Genomic DNA, 21340 nt, shown 5'->3' on the forward strand with positions numbered 1-21340 from the left:
CTCCCTGGAAGCACTGAAGGGCAGGCTGGATGGGGCTTTGAGCAACCTGGTCTGGTGGGAGGTGTCCCTGCCTATAGCAGGGGGGTTGGAACTAGATGATCTTAAAGGTCCCTTCCGACCCAAACCATTCTACAGTTTTGTGGTTCTGGAAATGAGAAATTACGATTTGTGCTATGAAAGAGTGCACCACTAAAAATAATAATAAAAATTAAAAAAAACTTTTATCAAGTTTTTGAATTGTAGTTATCAAAAGCTTAAGAAATTTTATGTACATGTTGCTCAGTGCCCAAATGTGACTGTGACTCATGTGAGTCAGTAGCCTTTGTCTGGTGATTTTGTGTGTCAGAGTGGTTTAGTGCTGCCATTCCTTGGTTAAAGGGAAATATCTATGAAAACTGAATTGATTTGAGGTTTATTGCATCTCTCAAAAATGTTGAAAGCAAACGGTTGTCACCAGATATGGTTGAGTTCCATATCTGTTGCCTTCTCAAGGTTGATCTGCACAGCAAGCAATTCTAAGTTTTACTTAGTAAAACAGTGTGAATTTGATATTGTTTTATAATCAGTTATCGTTCTGCTTTATGGTATCTGAATTTTTTCTGCAAAGCACAATCTCTTCCAAAGTGTTCGTTTGTGAAACAAGTCCCATTTGCAGCAACACTGATAAATGTTTACCAGATCTCTATGTTACCTGAGAATAAGCCTGAAAATTAAAGTACTTATCACAGGAATTCTGAAGATACAAGACTGTGCCTCAGCTCCTTAGGTAAAATACCCTTTGCATAGCTATTTAATGCTACTGCAAGCTTTGTGGCTGTTCTGAACATAGTTGCAGCCATAGTTTCCCTTTTTAGTGTGTTGTGTTTTGGCTCCCTCCCTGACTGGCTGCAGCTCTCCTTATTGCTGAGGACTGAAGTTTCTGTGATGGCTCAGCCAAAATCCTCCAGGTGATGGGACATCTGTATCTTCTGGTAACTCCAGATTGGGAAGTGTAGGAGTCCAGCATAATTCCTTACCACTGCCCCCAGGTTTACGCACAGCAGCCAAATTTATTGCGGATGTAATTCCAATGATAGACCAGGTTAAGATTTGACCCTCCAATTTAATACCACGATGTGTCTGTCAGTAATTAAAAAATAATTACTTTGAAAAGTGAATGGATATGCTTATGTAATTAAAATTGCAGTGGTCCCTATGTTGCCCTGCTGATACCATGTTAGCATCTCTTGCAATGTTTCATTTCATTGTTTTTCATTAAAAATGCAAGCTTCTGACATCTCAGCTGTTGGTGACAAAACAGGGCTGTGCCTAACTTCTGTATTTGCAAGAAAAAAGTCTTGAAAATGTTTCTTCTTCCCTTGTGAATCAAAACGTGGGTGGAAATGAATTTAAAAACAAATAAAAAAAGGTAACAAGAATGTTCAAACCAGCATTGTGGCTTTTGATTCTTGAGGTGCGGGGGCCGGTGTTGAAAGGATTAGGTAGTGGAACAGCCAGCTGGCTCTCTGAGCTCCTTGGGCAGGAACAGACATCTGCAGCGTCACTGAAATTCTCCCTGGCTGTGGTGTATCCACTCCATTCACACATCTGCCTTGCCACGCTGAGAGTATGGATTTGATTGCAAGTCTGGTGGGTAGTGTTACCCTTTGGGTCAACAAGAGTACAGGTAAAAGAATCAAAAGCAGATACTGAAAAAGATGTATTGACCTGTGTCAGTCTGTGGCATAAATCAGACATGGTTTCTACAATCAATATTTTGTTCTCATGGTTAACATGTGCATCAGTGCTCAGTCCTTTCCCTTCGGGAGTCATCAGTGACTGTGCAGAGGCAGGCTGTGTGCTCCTGCAGCTGAATGGTGGGTTTGCAAGGCTGATTCCCTCACACACCACTGCCGTGGGGTGGGCACTTACAGCGAGCATTGGCAATTCCAGTCATGACAGCATCAGTGCTTTCCATGTGAGCATCTGTACGTGTGTGTAGTACAATACAAAGATTTGACTTGTGTATCTGACTATTGTTGGCAAAATCCAGATTAAACACAGTATCGAGAAGAAAAGAGTGTGTTTTCATCATTCACAAAGGCATTTCCTCCCCTAGAACATTAATGTATATATGTGCAGGCACGGAAATAAAATGATAAATCACATTACGGAGACAGGCTGATGGAGCTGGGATTGTCCAGCCTGGAGAAGAGAAGGCTCGATCCAGGGAGACCTTGTTTTGACCTTTCGGTACTTAGAGGAGGCTTATAAGCAAGAGGAGGTCTGACTTTTTACACAGCCTTATAGTGATATGACAAGGAGGAATGGCTTTAAACTAAAAGAGGGGAGATTTAGTTTGGATTTTAGAAAGAAATTCTTTCCTCAGAGTGTGGTGAGACACTGACACAGGCTGCCCAGAGAAGGTGTGGATGCCCCATCCCTGGGTTCAGGGCCGGGTTAGATGGGGCCCTGAGCTGCCTCATTCAGTGGGTGGCAGCCCTGCCCATGGCAGGGGTATGGTACTGGAGGATCTTTAAGAAAGCCTCTTCCAGCCCAAGCTGTTCTGTGATTTGCAGCAGAGCCCTAAACCCAGCCAGCTTGGTGAAGAGTTGACGCCAGTCCAGGGCTTCCTTGGATGCCATGCGCCCAACTCAGAAGTGGGCAGAAGCAGCTGCTGGTGGCTGAATTTCTCCATGCCCTTGTCCTCCTGCTCGGGTTGGATCAGGCCCTGCAGCACCAACTGCCCTGGGCAGGGCAAGGCTCACCACTGGGACCGGCTGCTTTTTCAAAAACACAAATTATGTGCATTTTTGTTCAGCACTTTGGACTGTGGAGGAAGGGTCAGGACACAGTATCTTTCCATATGAGTTTCAGCTCCTGTACCAAAGGGAGGGGCTGGAGAATTTTGCTGCGGAAGGAGTGGTGAGGGCTGGGGAAGTGTTTGCCATTGCAGCTTGATACTGGAGAAGTAGTCCAACTCTCACTGCTCCAAGAAGAGATCTATGACAGGAAGGATCACAATGCTTTGTTTCAGGTGTTCTGCCTCTTAAAGGAGGGAGTTAGAAGCTGATGCATCAATATTTTTGAAGCTGCCTAGCTGGAAAATGAGAGTTAACATCACTGGTATCTCTAGTATTTTGTTTTATGCATAAGTAGATGAAAAAAGTTGGAATATGTTTAATTAACTTTTGAGTCTGTGTTTTCATGAAATTGCTTCCGATAAGTTCAGATTTCAGGGAGCCACTTATTTGCCAGGTTGAACAAGAAGCATGATGAAAGCCAGTTCATAAATAATAGGAGAGTCCTCTGATTTAGAGTTGCTCAGGGCTTGATCTTGCTCTCATTTCTGTCACCTGAAGTGCTTGCACTGGCTGTGGTGGGAACTACTTCAGCTTTACATAAGCCAGTGACTGAGATCCTGCCTTCCAAACCTTCACTTGCAAAGTACTCAATGCTGCCCTCTAATCCTGCAAATGGCTGGCCAGGAGGGTAAACTGGTGTGCTCGAGTGGACCTCTGGGCTTGTGAGTTAGGGCACATTTACGTGTGGTGTTTCTTCAGTGTCAGGACTGTCAGCATTTTGCAGGTGGTGATTAGCGCTGTCTTGAGCTGCTTTGTGTGGTGGTGCTGGCGCTGCCTTATCTCAAGACATGGCTGAAGCACAGGGCAACCTGAGGGTGTTGGAGATGAGACTGGAAGGCTCCTGAGAGCAGGAGCAGAGCTGGTCTGTGCTCGAAGGTTTCCGTGACGAAGTGGCTAGGGCTGTCTGTTTTCTCGATGAGAAATGATCCCAGAAGAATGACATGCAAACCAAGGGAAACTTAGAGAAGCAGATTCCTTTTTTTTTTTTTTTGGCTGTTTAGAGGTGAAAACATTTCTGATGCTTAGAATAGAAATTTTTTCAAATACTTGCTTGTTTCAGATGCCAGACCAGTTTGATCAGACAGTGGTGCTCAACCAACTGCGCTACTCTGGGATGCTGGAGACCGTAAGGATTCGGAGGGCTGGCTTCCCCGTCCGAAGGCCCTTCCAAGACTTTTATAAAAGGTAAAAGCAATGACACGTGCACTTCAGATGTGAATCGTGGGTATCAATCAATGTTCCCATGTTGAGAAATAATGTGAAAATCTAATATTAAAAAAAAATACAGTAAAAATAGAGCATGACTCTTAAGTGAAGCAATAAATACTTTTTGATTGTCAGGTATAAAGTTCTCATGAGAAACTTAACTCTGCCCGAAGACTTGAATGAGAAGTGTGCCGTCCTCCTCCGTCTGTATGACAACACAAGTACTGAATGGCAGCTTGGGAAAAATAAGGTAAAATAATCTGACTGCACATGTTGTGGCTACTGCTTATACAAGGTTGAAGAGATTTCAACTGCACAGCTGCAGAACTGTAGTTGTAATGGTAGTCACATTTGGCCTTAAAGGAAGCTGAGCATGTTTGTCGATGCTCTAGAAACTCCTGTAAGTAACGATTTGTAGTTGTGCTAAGGAACTCACTGACTGAGGCACTTAAACCTACATTTCACTCATGGAGAAAGAGTCCACTTGGGTGGACTCACAGGCATGAGCACTGGTAAGGATCAGAACGTAAAACATGGTTCCTGGATTTGGGGATTCTGAGAAGTCCCTAGCCCATGAGGCAGTGCTCTGTTCTACGAGGAGCTCTCCTCATTGCAGTGAACTCACCTACCTGGCACCTGTTCCGTGGGGGAAGTCACGGAGGGTGACTGTAGCCAGTGTTGGTACAGCAGAGCCAAGCTCCACATGCAATTCCCTGTCCTAGGAGTTCTCAGAGGTACATTAGACCTCCATAGGAATCCCACCAGACAACCTGAACTTTGCTGCCACTTTTTTTTTTTTCTTAAAGAATTTCACATGATTTTTATTAGAAGAATGTAACTTTGAGTAACAAAACAGTCCAGGTGTTTCCGCATGCTCGTTTTGCAAGTTTGATTGTGGACAACAACTGTGTGCAAAGCTTCTATCTGTCTTGCAATTTGTGCTCTTGGTATTACCAAATGTTGTGAAAGCATCACACATTCAGGAGAAGGTTCCCCAGTGCAGGATCTGAGATTTCCTAACTATTAACGCATGGTGCAAAGGACTGGAGAGTGAATTACAAACAGCATTCCTTGGTACGTATAAGATGTCTCAGAGATTATACTGGGAGATATTTCTTGATTATTTCAAAGTTATTTTAAGACATGAAATCTGAGATACTCTGATTGAAACTGAAGTCATGTTTCAACCCATTTTTGTAGACTATGGCTTGCAAATCATACAGTGATAGCAGACACAAAGCTGGTTCCCCTTTTTTTCAGATGTAGCAATACTTATGCACTGACCCTGGACACAGCTTTAGCATGTTAGCAAAAAAACACCTATGAGGACCCCAAATTGTTTTAAGCAACTGCTCAGCGGGATCTCAGCAGGAACCAGAGCTCTGTTACAACCTCCCATACTGGGGACTGGGATAATTGCCTCCAGAGCTGTGTGTGCATTTTTAAGAGTCTTCATAAATAGCTCATTGTAGAAGAGAACAAGGGGGCATTGGTTTCAGACTGAGCATACTATGGGGCACTTTGTGATTTAAGAGGAGTAGTAACAACATTGCAATGATTCAGCTGGAGTGTGAAATTTTCCTCTTTTTCACATCACAAGCTGCGTTGCACCTGCTCAGGAAAATGTGTTTGCCTGTGCATAGTATGTGCTTAACATCTATTTTGGTTCAGGAAGTAGCTGAATGCCTTTCTGAATCAGAATTTTGGGATGTTTTTAAAGCCAGTGTATGCAGAGCAGAGGAAGATTGCCCACTGAGAGAAAGAAAAGTCTTTTTCCATCACAGCCTATTTTATACATGAATAAAAGCTATGCGTATAAACAGTTGCCCAGTGCAACTCAAGTAGTGGAATTTTGGGACTTTCTATGGGTGCTCTTTATGCTTCTTAGTGTTTAATAATTAGTTGCAAAATCAAGTCCCTTTCTACCCCATTTAAAACTCAGAATTGTGCCTTTCGTCAGTTTCGTGATGGGCTTTTGTCCCCCTAAACTACTAAAAATAGTAATAATAAAAACAAAAAAAACCAGAACAGAAACAGTTGATGAATGCATCCATCACCATGTAAGCTCAGCTGTGAGCTCAGAAGCAGTCTGTCTGCAGGATGCCAGGTGGCAGCGAGGGATACCTGGCGCCAGCATGTGCCCAGCACAGCTGTTCTGCACCTGTAAGGACGAGAGCAGGAGGTCAGCCAGCCTGAATATGGAACCACTCTCATTTCAGTGTACTTCTGCAGGTTTATACCAGTGACATTTGAAGGAACGAGGATCACAGGAGGTTGTGAGAAGCTCAGTGTGTAATGTAAAACAGCTAAATTCCCAGGGTGGTATTTCTGCTCCACAAACACCGTGCTCTCGGTGTCCCTGCTGGAGCAGGGCTTGGACTGCATGGACCCAGGAGGTCCCCTCCAGCCTCTGCCATGCTGTGATTCTGTGAAATCAGGAAGTTTGTGCTAAGTCCTACAACTTTTTGGCCCATGTTACTCTTCAGTGGGAAAGCCTGGTAATGAATCTAGTAATGATGTCAGTGTACTCCATCTTTTCCTGCTGAAATCCAAAGTCAGAAGATCATCTGCAGGTATTTTCCTTTAAAAGAAATATATTTTCCGTTAAGGAAATGATATGCTTGACTCTGAATTCGAAGTTCAGGCGTACGTGAGCATGGCTGTCCTTTATCTATGTCACTACCCACAAGTTAAGCCAGAATTTTTCTTGTGTAGGTTTTTCTCCGGGAGTCCTTGGAACACAAGTTAGAGAAACAGCGAGAGGTGGAAGTCACCAAGGCAGCAATGATTATTCGAGCACACATCTTAGGTTACGCGACCCGGTAAGTGACTAGATGAGAATGTCAGTAATTAAGCTTTTGTACAGATGGGTCGGTGTCAGGTAGTAAAATGCCTTGGACACCATTTTTAACTTTTCACAGGAACCAGGCATCCAAATCCTGTAAGTGGCTTTTGAAAATAACACCTGGTATCCTTAGCAGGCTCATGAATTTAAAAAGAAATGGAGTTTGAGTTATTTTGATGTAACGAATAGGACAGTATGGAAGACTGGAGGTCAGCTATCCTTGTAATGGTATTGGGGTATGAAATAAGCGGTAGAAAATCTAGCAGGATGGTACCTAATGGGGCTGCCCCCAAATTATGCATATTTATCTTTGCTTTTCCGTGATGAGAGAGACCAAATAAAACTAGTCAGTTTGGTTCTTTAAGAACTAAACATTAGGTAAGTGATTAATGTTTCGTTTGGTTACTCAGCTTCCTGCGTTATATATTAGATGGAGTTTCTCATCCCATCTGTTTCTTTCTCTGCCTTTTCTACGAATCAGCTGAGGACAGTTTGAGGAAACTTGTTTGCATAATGTAGTCTTCTCCTTAGATTCTGACTGATATGTTACTCAAAAACTATATTCATTTTTTAATGACAGAGCTACCTGGGCATAATCTTTCCTTTCAGAGATGTTGGATAGATACCTACGTGTATTTTCTCTGCATGCGTACATGCATATACAAGCTGTACTTGGTAGCATTTTCTTGTAAAGGGCATGTAAGACAGGTAGTGTGCATTTCCTTAATGAAAATACAGATGGCTCTGTCATGGAAATGAGGGAATCTCTTTCCTGGGGAAGAGAATGTGAATTAGAATGGAGAAACCACCACAAAGACAGAAAAAATAAACTGCTTCACTACCATCCCTCATTATTGCAGGTCACTATGGCAGGACTTCTCATGGCTGCTCATTAGTTGTTCGTTTCCTTAAAAATCGCTTTATTTTGTGGTGTTTTTGTCCTTTTTTCTTCCAGAAAAAGGTATAGAAAGATTCTATACTATGTGGTTGTGATACAGAAGAACTACAGAGCATTCTCTAGCAGGAGAAGGTTCCTTTGCCTGAAGAAGGCAGCGATAGTTCTTCAGAAGCAGCGGCGAGGCCAGATTGCTCGACGTGTTTACAGGGAAAGACTAGAGGAGAAGCGGAGACAAGAGGAAGAAAGAAGAAAAGAGGAAGAAGAAAGGTGCAGTATGCTTCCTCGCATCACACGCTGTTCCATATTAGATTTTACTCTGAATAGCCTTTCTTGCAGGTAAAGGCAAGTGATTTCGGAATTCTGTGATTCTTTTTATAAAAAAAGCATAAACTATTGTGGTAGTTACATATTCACAAACATATCCTTGGTGACCTTATTTTTGGCTGTCTTTTTCTTGTGGCCGATGATTGAAAACTGAGCTATTGCCCTAGCAGAGGCATTTGGTTATCATATGTTGAGCTTGATTTGCTATTTTCTTCCCTCACTTTTAGGGAAAGACAAAGGCAAGAAGCAGAGCGTCTTGCTCAGCAGGTAAATGATATTCTTAATACTTGTAGCCATCCTGTTTGTTTGAATATCTCAACCCAACCATTAAAAAAATAAAAGGCATTTGTGGCATTTAAACAGAACTTTGAGTTGGCAGATAAAACCAAAGGAAACTTGATACAGTTGTTTGCATGGGAATTTCTTTCACCTCATGCTTCATTTAATTTCTGGCAAAGACAGAACTTTCTGCACGCTCTTGAGCTTTTCAGTGTCTCTGAGCAAACGTAATCATGCTTTCATTTTTCTTTTTCTTTCATTTTCTTTCTGATGTAGGGACAAGGGTTTTTTTAAATGAATAGCATGATCGGACTATAGTGCTAAAGAACAACAAAATAGTCTTGTGTTGAGGAGACAGTATTATATTTTCTTCTATTTTGAATGCAGGCTGAAGAGGAGAGAAAGAAACAGGAACTGGCTGCTATTCAGAAAGCCCAGAAGGAAGTGGAGCTGAAGCAAGAGGTGGAGAGGCAGAAAGAAAGCAGGCAGGTGGAAGAAATCTTGCGTTTGGAAAAAGAAATTGAAGACCTGCAACGTGTGAAGAAGCAGCAGGAGCTATCTTTGACTGAGGCTTCATTACAGAGGCTGCAGCAACTCCGAGATGAGGAACTCAGGCGGCTCGAGGATGAAGCTTGTCGAGCAGCCCAGGAGTTTCTGGAATCTCTGAACTTTGCTGAGATCGATGAATGTGTCCGAAACATTGAGAGGTCGCTCTCTGTGGGCAGTGGATATCCTGCTGATCTCACTGGACAAACTGGAAATGCCTGCAGTGAAAAGCCCAATTTTAACTTCAGCCAGCCGTATCCTGAGGAGGAGGTAGATGAGGGCTTTGAAGCTGATGATGATGCATTTAAGGATTCACCCAATCCAAGTGAGCACGGCCATTCTGATCAGAGGACCAGTGGCATCAGAACAAGCGATGATTCCTCAGAAGAAGATCCGTATATGAACGATACTGTGGTGCCAACAGTTCCTGCTGCTAGCAACACCATGCTTATACCTCCTACCCACGATACAGTCAGTCTCCACAACTCTTCAAGTGGTGAATCTACATACTGCATGCCAGAAAATGTATCGTGTAGACCACCAGACTCTGTGGAACTTATTTCTCCTGATGGAGACTATGATTATGACCAAGATGATTACGAAGATGGTGCTATTACTTCTGGTAGCAGTGTGACCTTCTCTAATTCACACAGTAGCCAGTGGTCACCAGATTATCGATGCTCAATGGGGACATACAATAGCTCTGGAGCATACAGGTTTAGTTCTGAAGGAGCTCAGTCTTCTGTAAGTATCATTCCTTGTATAATCTAATAATTGATTTATGGTTTCTGATTTTTTTTTCCATTATACAACCATGCAGTCACTGTAGCTATTCTTAGAAATGCTTGTATTGTAAAATTCAAATTACACTGCATATGGGCATAGTTAAATGTTGATTGCAATTCTAGGGTTATGCAAGGATATGGTTCTGTCTGGTTTAATAGAGAACTGCACATTATTTTATGAGGATCTCAGCGCATGGCCATGGCTGTAACTCATAAGCAAAATTTGTGTGTGCGTGCCCATTTGAAGTGGGAGGATTGGGTTGCATGGTGGGGAATTGTTTTTGGAAAAAGCAGGTTCAGTTCTGCATGTGAGTCACAACAGTGTTAAATAAACTGCTTGCAGAAATCCACAAGATGTCAGATGTATTTGAGATTACTTTAAGAGCAAATTTCAGGTGATGGCAAATGGTAGAATTACTGAAGCAGACGGTTAACTGAAGAGCTCTTTTTTCCATGCTGTTTACTAAATTGACTGTTTATTCTCACAAATATTTTTGGAAGAATACGATTTCTTCCACCACACATAAAGTACTTCAGTGAAACTGCATGTCTGGGAAAGTGAAAACACATTTCAGCAGCACTGACTTCTTTAGAAAGAAAATGTTAGCACTAAAATATCTACTACAGCTGAGGTAATGAAAACCAGAGAAATCACGTCCTGTCAATACGTCATAAAATATTTTAGCTGAAGACTTCTAAAGCTGTTTTCTCTAAGCTCTTTCCTGAAAGATCATTTTACCTTTGTTCCTTTCTTTCACAGTTTGAAGACAGTGAAGAAGATTTTGATTCCAGGTTTGATACAGATGATGAACTTTCCTACCGGAGGGATTCAGTCTATAGTTGTGTTAGCCTGCCCTACTTTCACAGCTTTCTGTACATGAAAGGTACTGGGTGAACCAGAATTGGTTAAACATGCAAACTAATCAGAAATACTTAATAAACTTTGCACTCTTAATTCCTGTAGAGTTAAGCTATTTTCAAAATTTTCAAAGGCTGATGGAAGAGTCTGGAGAGAGCTGCTCTCAAATGAAGTTCCTTGCAGTGCCCTTATATTTGACAGTGCTTTTCCTCTCTGCAAAGAAACACTGAAATTTTTTGGCTGCCTCTGTTTCATTTTATATCTTTGCCAGCTTGTAAACAATGGAATATCTAATATAAACATAGCAAAATTGCTCACAAAGTCAGATTGTAACAAATTTTGAAGAAAGCTTATTCCTGCTATCAAAACCTTGTACCATGGACAGCGTTTTCTGCTGCAAACCAGTTTTACTGATTTCAGTCAACTTTCATGTGGGTTCTGAAAGAATAAAAGGAAGTGTATGCATAGCAAAGGGACATGAGAATATACTCAGGAGTTCTCTGGTTAAGATTGTTGGGCTTAACTTCTAATGATCAACACAAAATGATAATCTAGGTGAAATCCCTGTCGACGGTATCATAGCCATCACTAGCATAAGTTAATTTGTTGGAGAAGGAACAGAGATGAACAGGTGCATGGGTACATTGATGTGGAAAGTAATGTATGCTGTCATCGCTAGCAAGGCTTTTACCCTCTGACATAGTTAGCAATAAGGAATGACAAGAGCATACTGGTTTGGTTGAGTTTTTTTTGTAGCTGAGGTAACAGCAGTGCAAGCTGTATTGTCTAATTAAACAAAATCACAGAAAGTTTATGCTCAGCATTGCTAAACTTTGGTATGACCGAGCTCACGCTGATATATGTCCCTCTTAAAGTGTGGTTCTTGTAAGGTTTTCCAGGTTTTCTGGTTTTGAGTTGAACGTTTACCTCCTATAACCATAAATGTTGAAGAAAACTTTATTATGATTTATTATATATATTTGTTGTATATGTGTGTATCAATATATACTGCATATTTGTATATATGTTACATTATTTTTGTTGTATATGTATTATTATAATTTATAATTTAAGAGTTTTTAGATTAACAACCATATGGTAGCTCTAAGAATATGTAAAAATTAGGTCTTTCATTTCGTGGCTTGCAGCAGAGACTCAGTTCGACTGCAGCATTGTTGATCAGCATCTTCTAGTGCTGGTTTGGTCACAGCTTCTGTTTTGTAATGTAATTGTTTGTCTTAACAATGTATGAACCCACATCTATCCCTTTTGCCAGGTGGCTTAATAAACACATGGAAACGACGCTGGTGTGTCCTGAAAGATGAGACCTTCCTGTGGTTTCGCTCCAAGCAGGAAGCACTTAAGCAGGGTTGGCTTCACAAAAAGGGTGGTGGATCATCTACTCTTTCCAGAAGGAACTGGAAGAAACGATGGTTTGTTCTCAGGCAGTCCAGGTTGATGTACTTTGAAAATGACAGTGAAGAAAAGCTAAAGGGTTCTATTGATGTCCGAACGGCCAAGTAGGTTTATATGTGTTTATATGCTACATGTTGTCCTACTAAATACTTCTTGGGAGTTAATCTGGGAATATGTTGAGTGCTGTGCCTTTAAATTGTACAAATGGAAGCATGAGTGAGTTTGATGAAGATTTTGAAAGCAAGTGTTGTCCTTACTTGGCTCTCTCTTAAGTCCACAGAGTGCTGCAGTGAAGCCAATGCCAAGTACTTCAGAAAGCTGCTGCTGTAGTGAACCCATCCTTGCTTTCTCCCAGACTAGAAGCCCTACTTAGTCTGTAATGATTCCCAAGGCAATTCAGGGCACATTGCCAAGTCTGTAGCTGGAGGGAAACACAGAAAGGAGATGGTGGAATTAATAGGCAATGAATATATATTCAAGTTAGCATGGGTCAAAGCTATATGTTTGGCATACATTTATGATTTTTTACATGTTTGAAATAATTAAGGTAGTTCTACGTGAACATCTTCAGGATGCATATATTCATTTCAAAAATTTAGAATTGCTAAATCTAACTTAACAATTTCTGTCTTGCTAACAAAAGTTTCTAATGCCTTAAAATTCTATGTTTTATAAAGCATGCATCAAAAAAGTTTTCTAAGGGATAGTATTTTTACTTTTAAATGGTCAACATGTTTTATGACTCGGTGGATCTAATTTAAAAATTACAGCTTGCTAATATTGGTAGTCTTGTTTCTGTATAAAGATACGTAAGCTTTCCTCCTTGGTAGAGAAAATGGAAATGGCTGTAACACTTGATTCCACTCAGCGTCTTATAAACTGCAACTGTGGATTTTATTTTGTTTGTTTAACAGAGTACTTGAAATAAATTAAAAGTTTAATATTTTATTTGGAAGTCTTGCTTGAGCCCGATTCATGTAGGACAATGCAGATAGTTTCAATGAGCATCCTGGCTTGCTCTTGTAAAACCAACGCACTGCTGGCTCACAAGAAACTCTGAATAGAGAGTAAATTTCCTACCACTGTTGTTTTTGGTAGAAACTGAATTTGATTCTGTTCCATATGCCATAACATTTAGTCCTTTTTCTAAAGTGTTTAAACCAAATTTTGTTGTCACTGCATTGTTTCATCAACTGTTCCCTGAGGAGGCTCTTTGCTGAATGTTCCTTTAAAATAGTCGGGTAATGGTTGTTGATCCTAACTTGAACTGAAAGTTGAATCAATGATTGGTACATAAAACAGCTGGAAGAAGGGGCATTTGTATTTGAAGAATTATGTATATTAGGAGAAATAGGCAGTAGCTTTTCTATGTAACTTTAATACTCACTGAGCATATTCCTAATATACCATGTGAGATCTATTTCACCATTCCGTATTAGGCATCCCATTCTAATTTTATAAATATTAGGCTGCTTCTCTTAAAAAGCAGAGAAGTACTGTGCTGGACACTGTTACAGAGAGGATGGAAGACAAATTAAGGAAAACAATACATAAAAATAGATTTTTTTTTATTTTTAATTCTCAAGAGCTTTCATTGAACCACTCCAAAAATCACAAGGTATGCAATTGGTTCAGAAATATCCATTTCTGAATTCAGTCATTTTTGCTTCTCTCGAGGTTCGATAATGCTTTTTCTTTAGTGTGTGTTACAACAATAGAGTAGTCACCTTTGTATAGTGACACTCATAATAGCTTGATTATTTGAATATAGGCTGAAAACATAGCAGTTACAGTTTGGTGTGTAAGCACTGCCTGATAAATTGATCAGGTGCAACGATGCTGATTGCTGTTGTTTCCAATGTCTGTGAGTCTCTCAGCACAACAGCATTTTCAAAATATGTTGTCAGTGTCTAATGCTCAATTTTGTCATTTTCTTCTTTTCAGAGAGATTGTTGATAATACAGGCAAAGAAAATGGTATTGATCTAATAATGGGTGATAGGACCTATCACTTGATTGCTGAGTCTCCTGAGGATGCAAGGTATGGAAATCATGAGGCTTTTTTGTTCTGCTTTTTAGCCTCCATGCCATTCTGACTTATGCTTATCATTTTATTTGCCTGCTATCACCAAATAGCCAGGCTATGTTAAACACATTGCATTTAACACTTTTTCCAAAGGCCTGCTGATAAGAAAATCTCATGGAAGAGTATTACAGTCAGACAGACTCTCGGTGAGTCAGACTCTCAATGAAAATTTGCCTAGAACTTGGCTGTGTGCTTTCCCCATTTTTAGCAACTTTATGAAATACAATATGTATGTAGAGAAGCAGTAGCTGGTTTTTAATGATTTTCTTTTGCATTATCCTGCTGCATTTAGCTACGTAGATTAAATCAATATTTAAGATTCCTCTCAGCTACCTGAAATAAAGTACCATTTAGAGTTGAGATCTGTTCACCTAAGCAGAGCCTAAGTATTTTTCAGATAAAAGTTGCAGTGGGATCGTTATATTTTATGGTGAATGCATGTTCCTGAACAAGGGGAGCATGCAACAGTGTTGGCCTTTCTACCAATTTAAAAAAGATCTTACTTTTGCTGCTGGGATCCATATCAAATGGTAGGGGAGAGTTGCTAGGTGAGGAGCAAGCTTAACTTGTCAGATCAGTTCTAGTGTATATCTAAAAAATAAAATAAAATAATCCCCACGTTATTTGTTTTGAGATAATAATATGCTTGCCTATAAAATCAAACATTTGAATAAAGTTAACTTAGTAATCAAATCTTATTACCCGTTGTGTTGCTGCCCCAAGGCCAGAGCGTAGGATGCCTATGCCAACATTACATGAGCTAGTTTTGTTCTGAAGCCTTGAAAATTGCTTTGTTTTTTTTTTTTTTTTGAAGTTCAAATACCATTATGTATCACATTACCCTGAATATAAATTCAGCAATGCTTACAAGGCAGTCATTGATTCATTTTTCAGCATCATTAAAACCACGCTTAAATAAGTAATCGAGCACTCATTATGGTTCTTGTGTGATGTGAGTAAATTTTAAAAGGAAATGTTAGCTGAAGTCTCATCTATTGTACTTGTGTGCATGCCCCAGTAGGGGCTCTGTAGGGATCAGTAAGGAATTACCAGAATGAGGCCTTGTGTCTGTTGTCATGAATCTCTTTTTTCTTAAGTGTGGAGGAGACAATATATGCTGTTGTTGTGTATAGTACACATAGAATGCTTTCCAGGTTAAATTGTGTTTTACCAATGTGTTCCATATTTTCTTTTTTTCACATTCATCTTAGAATTTAATGTGGGAGATGTGCAAGGATTTCCAGATGGGCTCAAGTCAAAGCCTTGTTAATGTTTGGCAATGTTAAAAGTGAAGTACAAAATTATTGGACTGTGTTAGTTCTGGATCTGCTACTGAAAAAAAATTATTTTGCACATGGGCTAGATGATTATCTGAGGTTGCTTTTTGTTCAAATGAAAGGAATAAAAAGGAGAGAAACCTGAAGACCTCCCAAAAAGGAATTACTATTTCGTTCATGATCATGGTATACTTGAGAAGTAGTGTTTCAGTGGGTAGCCACTGTTTCAAACCCTTCATCTGTCTCTGTCCCTATTCCTGAGTTCTACTGCTCAGCTGAAAGCCAAGGGATGTCCTAAGGGGGAAGAAAGTAAAAGGAGAATAAAATCTGCCTTTGTCTTTTTGCCAAGTGCTGTGATGGATTTATTTTTCATTGCTTAGACAAAGATTACACAATGAAATTGGGAAACCTCCGAATTGTTCTTTAAAATTGAATAGTAAATTATCACTAACTGTGCATACAGTGCTATGAAGTCCTTTTTGTCATTTATTTGAAGACTGACATTTAAATACATTTGCAATTCCTGAGCCTAAAGGAAAAGGTGAATTTAATTTGTGGGAATCTTCAGGTAGATGAGTTTTAGTTTCTTCAACTGATAGTTCTTACTCTTCAGATAACTTTCTCTTCATTTTGAGGTCTTTAGTGACCTTGCCTCACATAAGTAGTCTTCCAACAAGTAAGTGTTAAGCACAACCTTTCTGTGCGTATCTCCAAGTCTTTACAAATGAATCAAAACTAAATACATTCTCATCTTCTCTCCTACAGTCGGGCACTCTGAATCTTCCTTTTTCTTTGTACCTTGTGTTGTTCCTAATGAAAGCATAATCTGTTGGAAAGGACTTGGGATGATAATGGCAACGATGATACCTTTTGACAGACTACACAGATTTTCTCAAGGAATTTTGGCAGTTCAGTTTCCAGATGTCTACGTTATGGGAAGCGGTTGGCTTCTGAATGCTGGAGTTAAGGAGGCAGCATTTCAGTTTCGTAGGCGTAATTCTTTGACTACAAACAATGGCAGATAGTTTTACACTTAAAGCCATTAGTTTTGCATTTGTTTTCTCAACCTGGTGGTGGTGAACCCTCTGCACAGAAGTGAGGACTTAGTTTTAAAGGTTGGGCGTTGGAGTCCTTTGAAAACTCAGCCTCAGGTAGTTTTCATTAGAATGGCAAATTCATATCTCAAACAATGGCATTCAGGAACCTGCTGAGCAAGTCAAGCTCTGCCCTCAGATTTCTTTCAGTGGAATTGCTTAGAGCAGTTGAGCTTTATCGTATACAAATGCCAGAATGGTAGAGATTTCCCAGAAGCAGAAGGTGTGGTTGGAATTAAATCCCTCTGCAACTGCTGCTCAGCACTGAGGCCAGAGTACTGGAAACCTCTCTCCCAGTTTTCCTGTTGTGGAAATGTAAGGCCACTGAAGTGGTGCAAACTGGCTCTGGTTCAACCGCATGGGTCCTTCCAGCTGCTGGATTTTCCAATGCTCCATTGGGAACAAAAACTGTAGGGATAGTTCCTTGGGGTTTTTATTCTTTTCCCTCTTTGAACTGTGGGGACTTGATGTCCTCTTGGCCCCTGCAGAGGTATTGTTGTAAGTATTGTGTAAGTTGTCACGCTATCAGTGTAGCAGAATTTATAATCTGAAGGTTGGCTTTTCCATTAAAGGCTTTGTATATAGCTAGTAGTTGTTGTTCTTTTTTCCAGATGAAATGTGTAGAATGTGCTACTAATACTTTCTTAATACTCAGATGTTTCGGTGTGCGTAGTGCCAGTTTTCTAGAAATGCCACATCTTATACAAGGTATTTGTCTTCAGGAAGAAGGGTACGACATGAATTTGGATGGGAGATATGGAGGGGCTTGTTTGTATCCAGTAGTACCTGAGCTGACGTAAAGCTTTGCTGCTTGTATGCATGTTTACAAAAGGAATCTCAAGGAATTTCAAAAACCAGCAGAACCTGCTAGATCTCTGCAGAACAAAGGTGACAAAAGGCTTGTGCACAAGGGACTTGTTTCTTACAGTGCTGCCTTTCTCTCCACAGCCAATGGTTTAGTGTTCTGAGTCAAGTCCATGCGTCCACTGAGCAAGAGATCCGAGAGATGCATGATGAGCAGGCAAACCCACAAAATGCTGTGGTAAGTCAACATCTGAAGAACTTCTCAGAGCAAGTATTTTCAGAAAACAAGGGACGCTGGTGGCTGCAGCTTCTGACAGTCACAACCTAAATTTCCTTAAGTGAAGTGATAGCTGTGACACTGGCTAGAGGCTTCATGTCATAGGCACTATACCTATACAATAGGAGAGGCTGATTTCCCTCCCCATCCCTGTCACTCACCTCAATGAAAAATGAGCATTGGTTCCTGTTTTTCCTTTGGTCCAGTTCTCTGCCACACCACAGTGTACAGTCAAGTTTGAAGCCTTGCAAAGATACAGTTAATGAGCAAATTAAAAAACAAAGAGTAAAAAATGTGAGATTACTTTGGTCCTGCATTTATCATTCTTTACAACTTCACGATTTAGGTGATAAATTTGGAAGCTACTCTCAAGCAAAGGGAAATAAAACTTCTTCTTCAAAAGGATGCCATTTATATTGGGGTGGCACTTTTAGGACAAAGCTTCAAGCAGATTTGGAAACACAGAAGAGGAAGAGCAGTTTCTGAGCTGCCTCCAGCTTAACTGGAGATAATCTTTTTCTGAATCTGAATCTCCCAGTCTTCCCCTCACTTAAATGGTTAGGAGAAAATGATGCCCAAATCTGCGGCTCATTTTGCTTGATCAAGGCTGCTGCTTCTTTCACCTGTCTCTGAGTAAAGTACCGTGAGTAATGTAATAGTAAATGTCTTCCTCCTTCTCTGCCTGGATATTTGTTTATAGGGTACTCTCGATGTAGGACTAATTGATTCTGTCTGTGCGGCTGACAATCCAGATAGGTAAGTAAGTCAGAACCATGCCTAGTAACTTTCTTTCTTCTTCTCCTTTCTCTTGTCAAAATCAGGTTTATACTTTAGTCAATACATTCTGCTGACCAACCATGTGTTAAAATGATTCATTATTGTCTGCCTTTCGATAGTATCAAACAGTATGTTGAAAAAGGAAAGGTAAGAACAGTTTTGTTTTGTGTGGGGGCTTCACTAACTTCACTGGCATTGCTCCGTATGTGACCTGCTCAGCAGTTTTGCTACCGAGGTGGTCCAGAAGCAGAGGATTAAGCATTTCTTTCACTTACACAACTAACACACCTGAAAAAGAGAAGCGTACTTTTGAGTCCTTTAGCAATGAGGTAGGCAGAAAATTCTTTTTAACATTTTGCGGTTCGTTTTCCCTTGCAAGAATGTTGTACTCTACATGAATGAGAACTATTTCCCAGAATGAAATTGTCTTTTATAACAAACAAGATAATGCAGCCTTAGGAAATAAACAAACTGAAAAAAAAAACGAACCAGGGTATTCTTAGTTCTCAATCTAGCAACAGTGTATTGAGGGATAAAAAGTAATCTGAGTTCAGGCTCTGGCTCTGGTTGCAGGATTACTGGCGATGAGGTATATTATTTGCAGTGTAACAGTTCGTTCCAGTCCCCTCATTGCAAATGTGTGAAACAGCCGGCTTTAAGTTACTGGTTTCTCCTTGGCTTACTGTGATCCGGATACTACAAGTAACTGTGATACAATCACAGCCCAGGCTTCCTAAGTAATAAAACACAGATGTCCAAAGCTTTCAAAATGTTATTAGTGAGACATGTCTCACAGTTTTGTTTTTTTTTTTTTCTTGAATTTTTTTTTCTTTTTTTTTAGTTCTTTGAGTCTAAGAATGTAAGTCAGGGATGGAAGGGTTTTCAATTAGGAAATTAATTTGACTGATGTGGGCGATAAAGTATTTCTATCTTGACTAATATGAAACCACTGGTGCAGCTAAAAAGAGAGAAGCTGAGCAAGGAGCTCTTTGAATCTGTATTCAGAAAGAATCCCAAGAATGGGGCTTCTGTCATTTTCCTAAACTGGGGAAAAGAGGAGCCTGGAAGGTTGGCTACTGTTGATTGTAACCTCATTTGATAGCTTGATCTACTTTAGTTTATACCTTAGCTCTATCATTTTCAGGTCTCTTGCTATTGCTTCTCTTTTGGAATTGCATTACACAGCTTTCTAGAATGTGCTTCACATAGCTCAGTCTAAAGCTGCCTCCTCCTCACAGGATCAACAGAATTGCTCTGTTCACTTCACATCTATGCGTGTTTCCTCATGCATCCCTTCTGAATAATTTAGCGCTGCGGCACCAAAGTGACTTTGACCAAAACATTAAATTCTGATCAGTCCTTACCCACTTCTGTCACACTGCTGAGTGCTACCCACAGACAACACATTTTCTCTTGCTTTATTAGTGTATTAAATATTAAATACTGTTAAAGTATTTAAAGATATTCCTTCTTTCTATTTTTCTGTATTTGCATAGTTATAACTTATTTACACACATCTCACATTACTTGCTTTACTGTAATCTCTCTTTACCCAGTATTCTAAATTTTGCCTCCTAATTATTTTATTTACTTTTCCTGTATACTGACCTCCATCTAGCTTTTAAACAGCACACACTGGTTTTGGACAACGCCATCGTATTTGGGTGAACCAATCCCACAAACAATTCTAACTGGTTCTAAATTCTACCCAATTACCTTCTTGCCAGAACAATAAAATGAAGGTCTATGACTTTCTAGTGCATGGCGCAGCCCAGACTGCATCACTCCCGTTTTCTACATCTGATACAGGTCTTAGGAAGCAGATGGATGTGGTTCTGGGCAGCCTGCTCTGGGTGTCGCTGCTTGAGCAGAGGAGTTGGACCAGGTGACTTCCAAAGGTCCCTTCCAACCTCCGTGATTCTGTGTGTTCCAGGATGAAAAGAATTAATGGTAAAGGGTTAAAGGAAGTGTTTGTAGGCTGAAAAACCTGCCTGTCTAATCCAGAGAGCCATCAGCACAGTTTGCTCGGGCTGGTTCTTCATGCTTCACTGAATCCTAGTGGAGGATTGAATAAAAGCCAAACGCTCATTAAAAATAGATTGTACTGTCTGCAAATTGGGTTGCACTGCATTAAAAATAAAAGAGTCCATGTTCACATGCTGTTTCACTATAGAGCTTTCTAAATTGTAGTTGGTTTTAGCTAATGTAACTACTGAAGCAGACACTCTAAATAAATCTGACCCTGAAATAAAGTTCTGATCAAGATCAAAAGCTGATTAAAGGTTGGGGGTTTTCTCACAATGGATTTGAGATATGACAAGTTGCAGTTTAATTTAAACTCTTCCACCATTGCGAGCCCTGACACTTCAGTGTGAATCTAAAGTAACTGTCTTTTTAAATGCATAATATTTTTAGACGTAGTGGTTTTGAAATAAGTGTTCTAGAGATGGACAGTATTTATCTGAATACAGAATGCAAACAATGAGTAGTGTTTATGCTGACAGCAAGTGAGTTAAGCAGTCCATTGATTGTGAAGGCTTTATCGATCTTCATTTATTTTCATAGACCCAACTCCTTTGTGATTATTACCGCTAATCGTGTTCTTCACTGCAACGCTGACACACCTGAAGAGATGCATCACTGGATAACTCTGCTGCAGAGGTCAAAGGGGGACACGAGAGTGGAAGGACAAGAATTCATTGTGAGGGGTAAGAACCAAGCTGAATAAAGTGCACAAGAGCCATTAACCAAAAGGAGATTGGTCTCCCCGTACGATCTGTATGGTAGTGCTGGAGTCTCATCTTTGTACAGTGGAGTTTACTCACAAATTAATACAGCTGAAGTGTACTTCAGAAGTGTACTGAAGAATACTCCTGATAAGCCAAGTAAGAAATCACTGTAATGAGGACAATATCAGTTTTGTAAGTTGACAAAAGGATTATTCTAATTGTACACCAAAGTTGAAACGTTTTCATGTGGATATAATACAGTATTTTCAACATTAAACTGTTTGAGGATTTTACTT

The 21340-nt window shown here is 40.1% G+C and overlaps 1 protein-coding gene across 1 annotated transcript in view; it reads left to right on the forward strand.

Moving 5' to 3' along the window:
* The window catches only part of MYO10 (myosin X), a 154537-nt gene that overhangs the window by 120826 nt on the left and 12371 nt on the right, over window positions 1–21340 (forward strand). The window contains exons 20-31 of the mRNA XM_021386465.1: window positions 3904–4028; window positions 4185–4299; window positions 6765–6871; window positions 7850–8059; window positions 8344–8383; window positions 8783–9685; window positions 10487–10610; window positions 11862–12105; window positions 13946–14041; window positions 17406–17499; window positions 18239–18294; window positions 20881–21023. Of these exons, the coding sequence (XP_021242140.1) occupies window positions 3904–4028; window positions 4185–4299; window positions 6765–6871; window positions 7850–8059; window positions 8344–8383; window positions 8783–9685; window positions 10487–10610; window positions 11862–12105; window positions 13946–14041; window positions 17406–17499; window positions 18239–18294; window positions 20881–21023 (2257 nt within the window). The remainder of the gene's footprint in view (window positions 1–3903; window positions 4029–4184; window positions 4300–6764; window positions 6872–7849; window positions 8060–8343; window positions 8384–8782; window positions 9686–10486; window positions 10611–11861; window positions 12106–13945; window positions 14042–17405; window positions 17500–18238; window positions 18295–20880; window positions 21024–21340) is intronic.

Source organism: Numida meleagris, chromosome 2 (genome assembly GCF_002078875.1).
Source record: "Numida meleagris isolate 19003 breed g44 Domestic line chromosome 2, NumMel1.0, whole genome shotgun sequence".
Taxonomy (NCBI): domain Eukaryota; kingdom Metazoa; phylum Chordata; class Aves; order Galliformes; family Numididae; genus Numida; species Numida meleagris.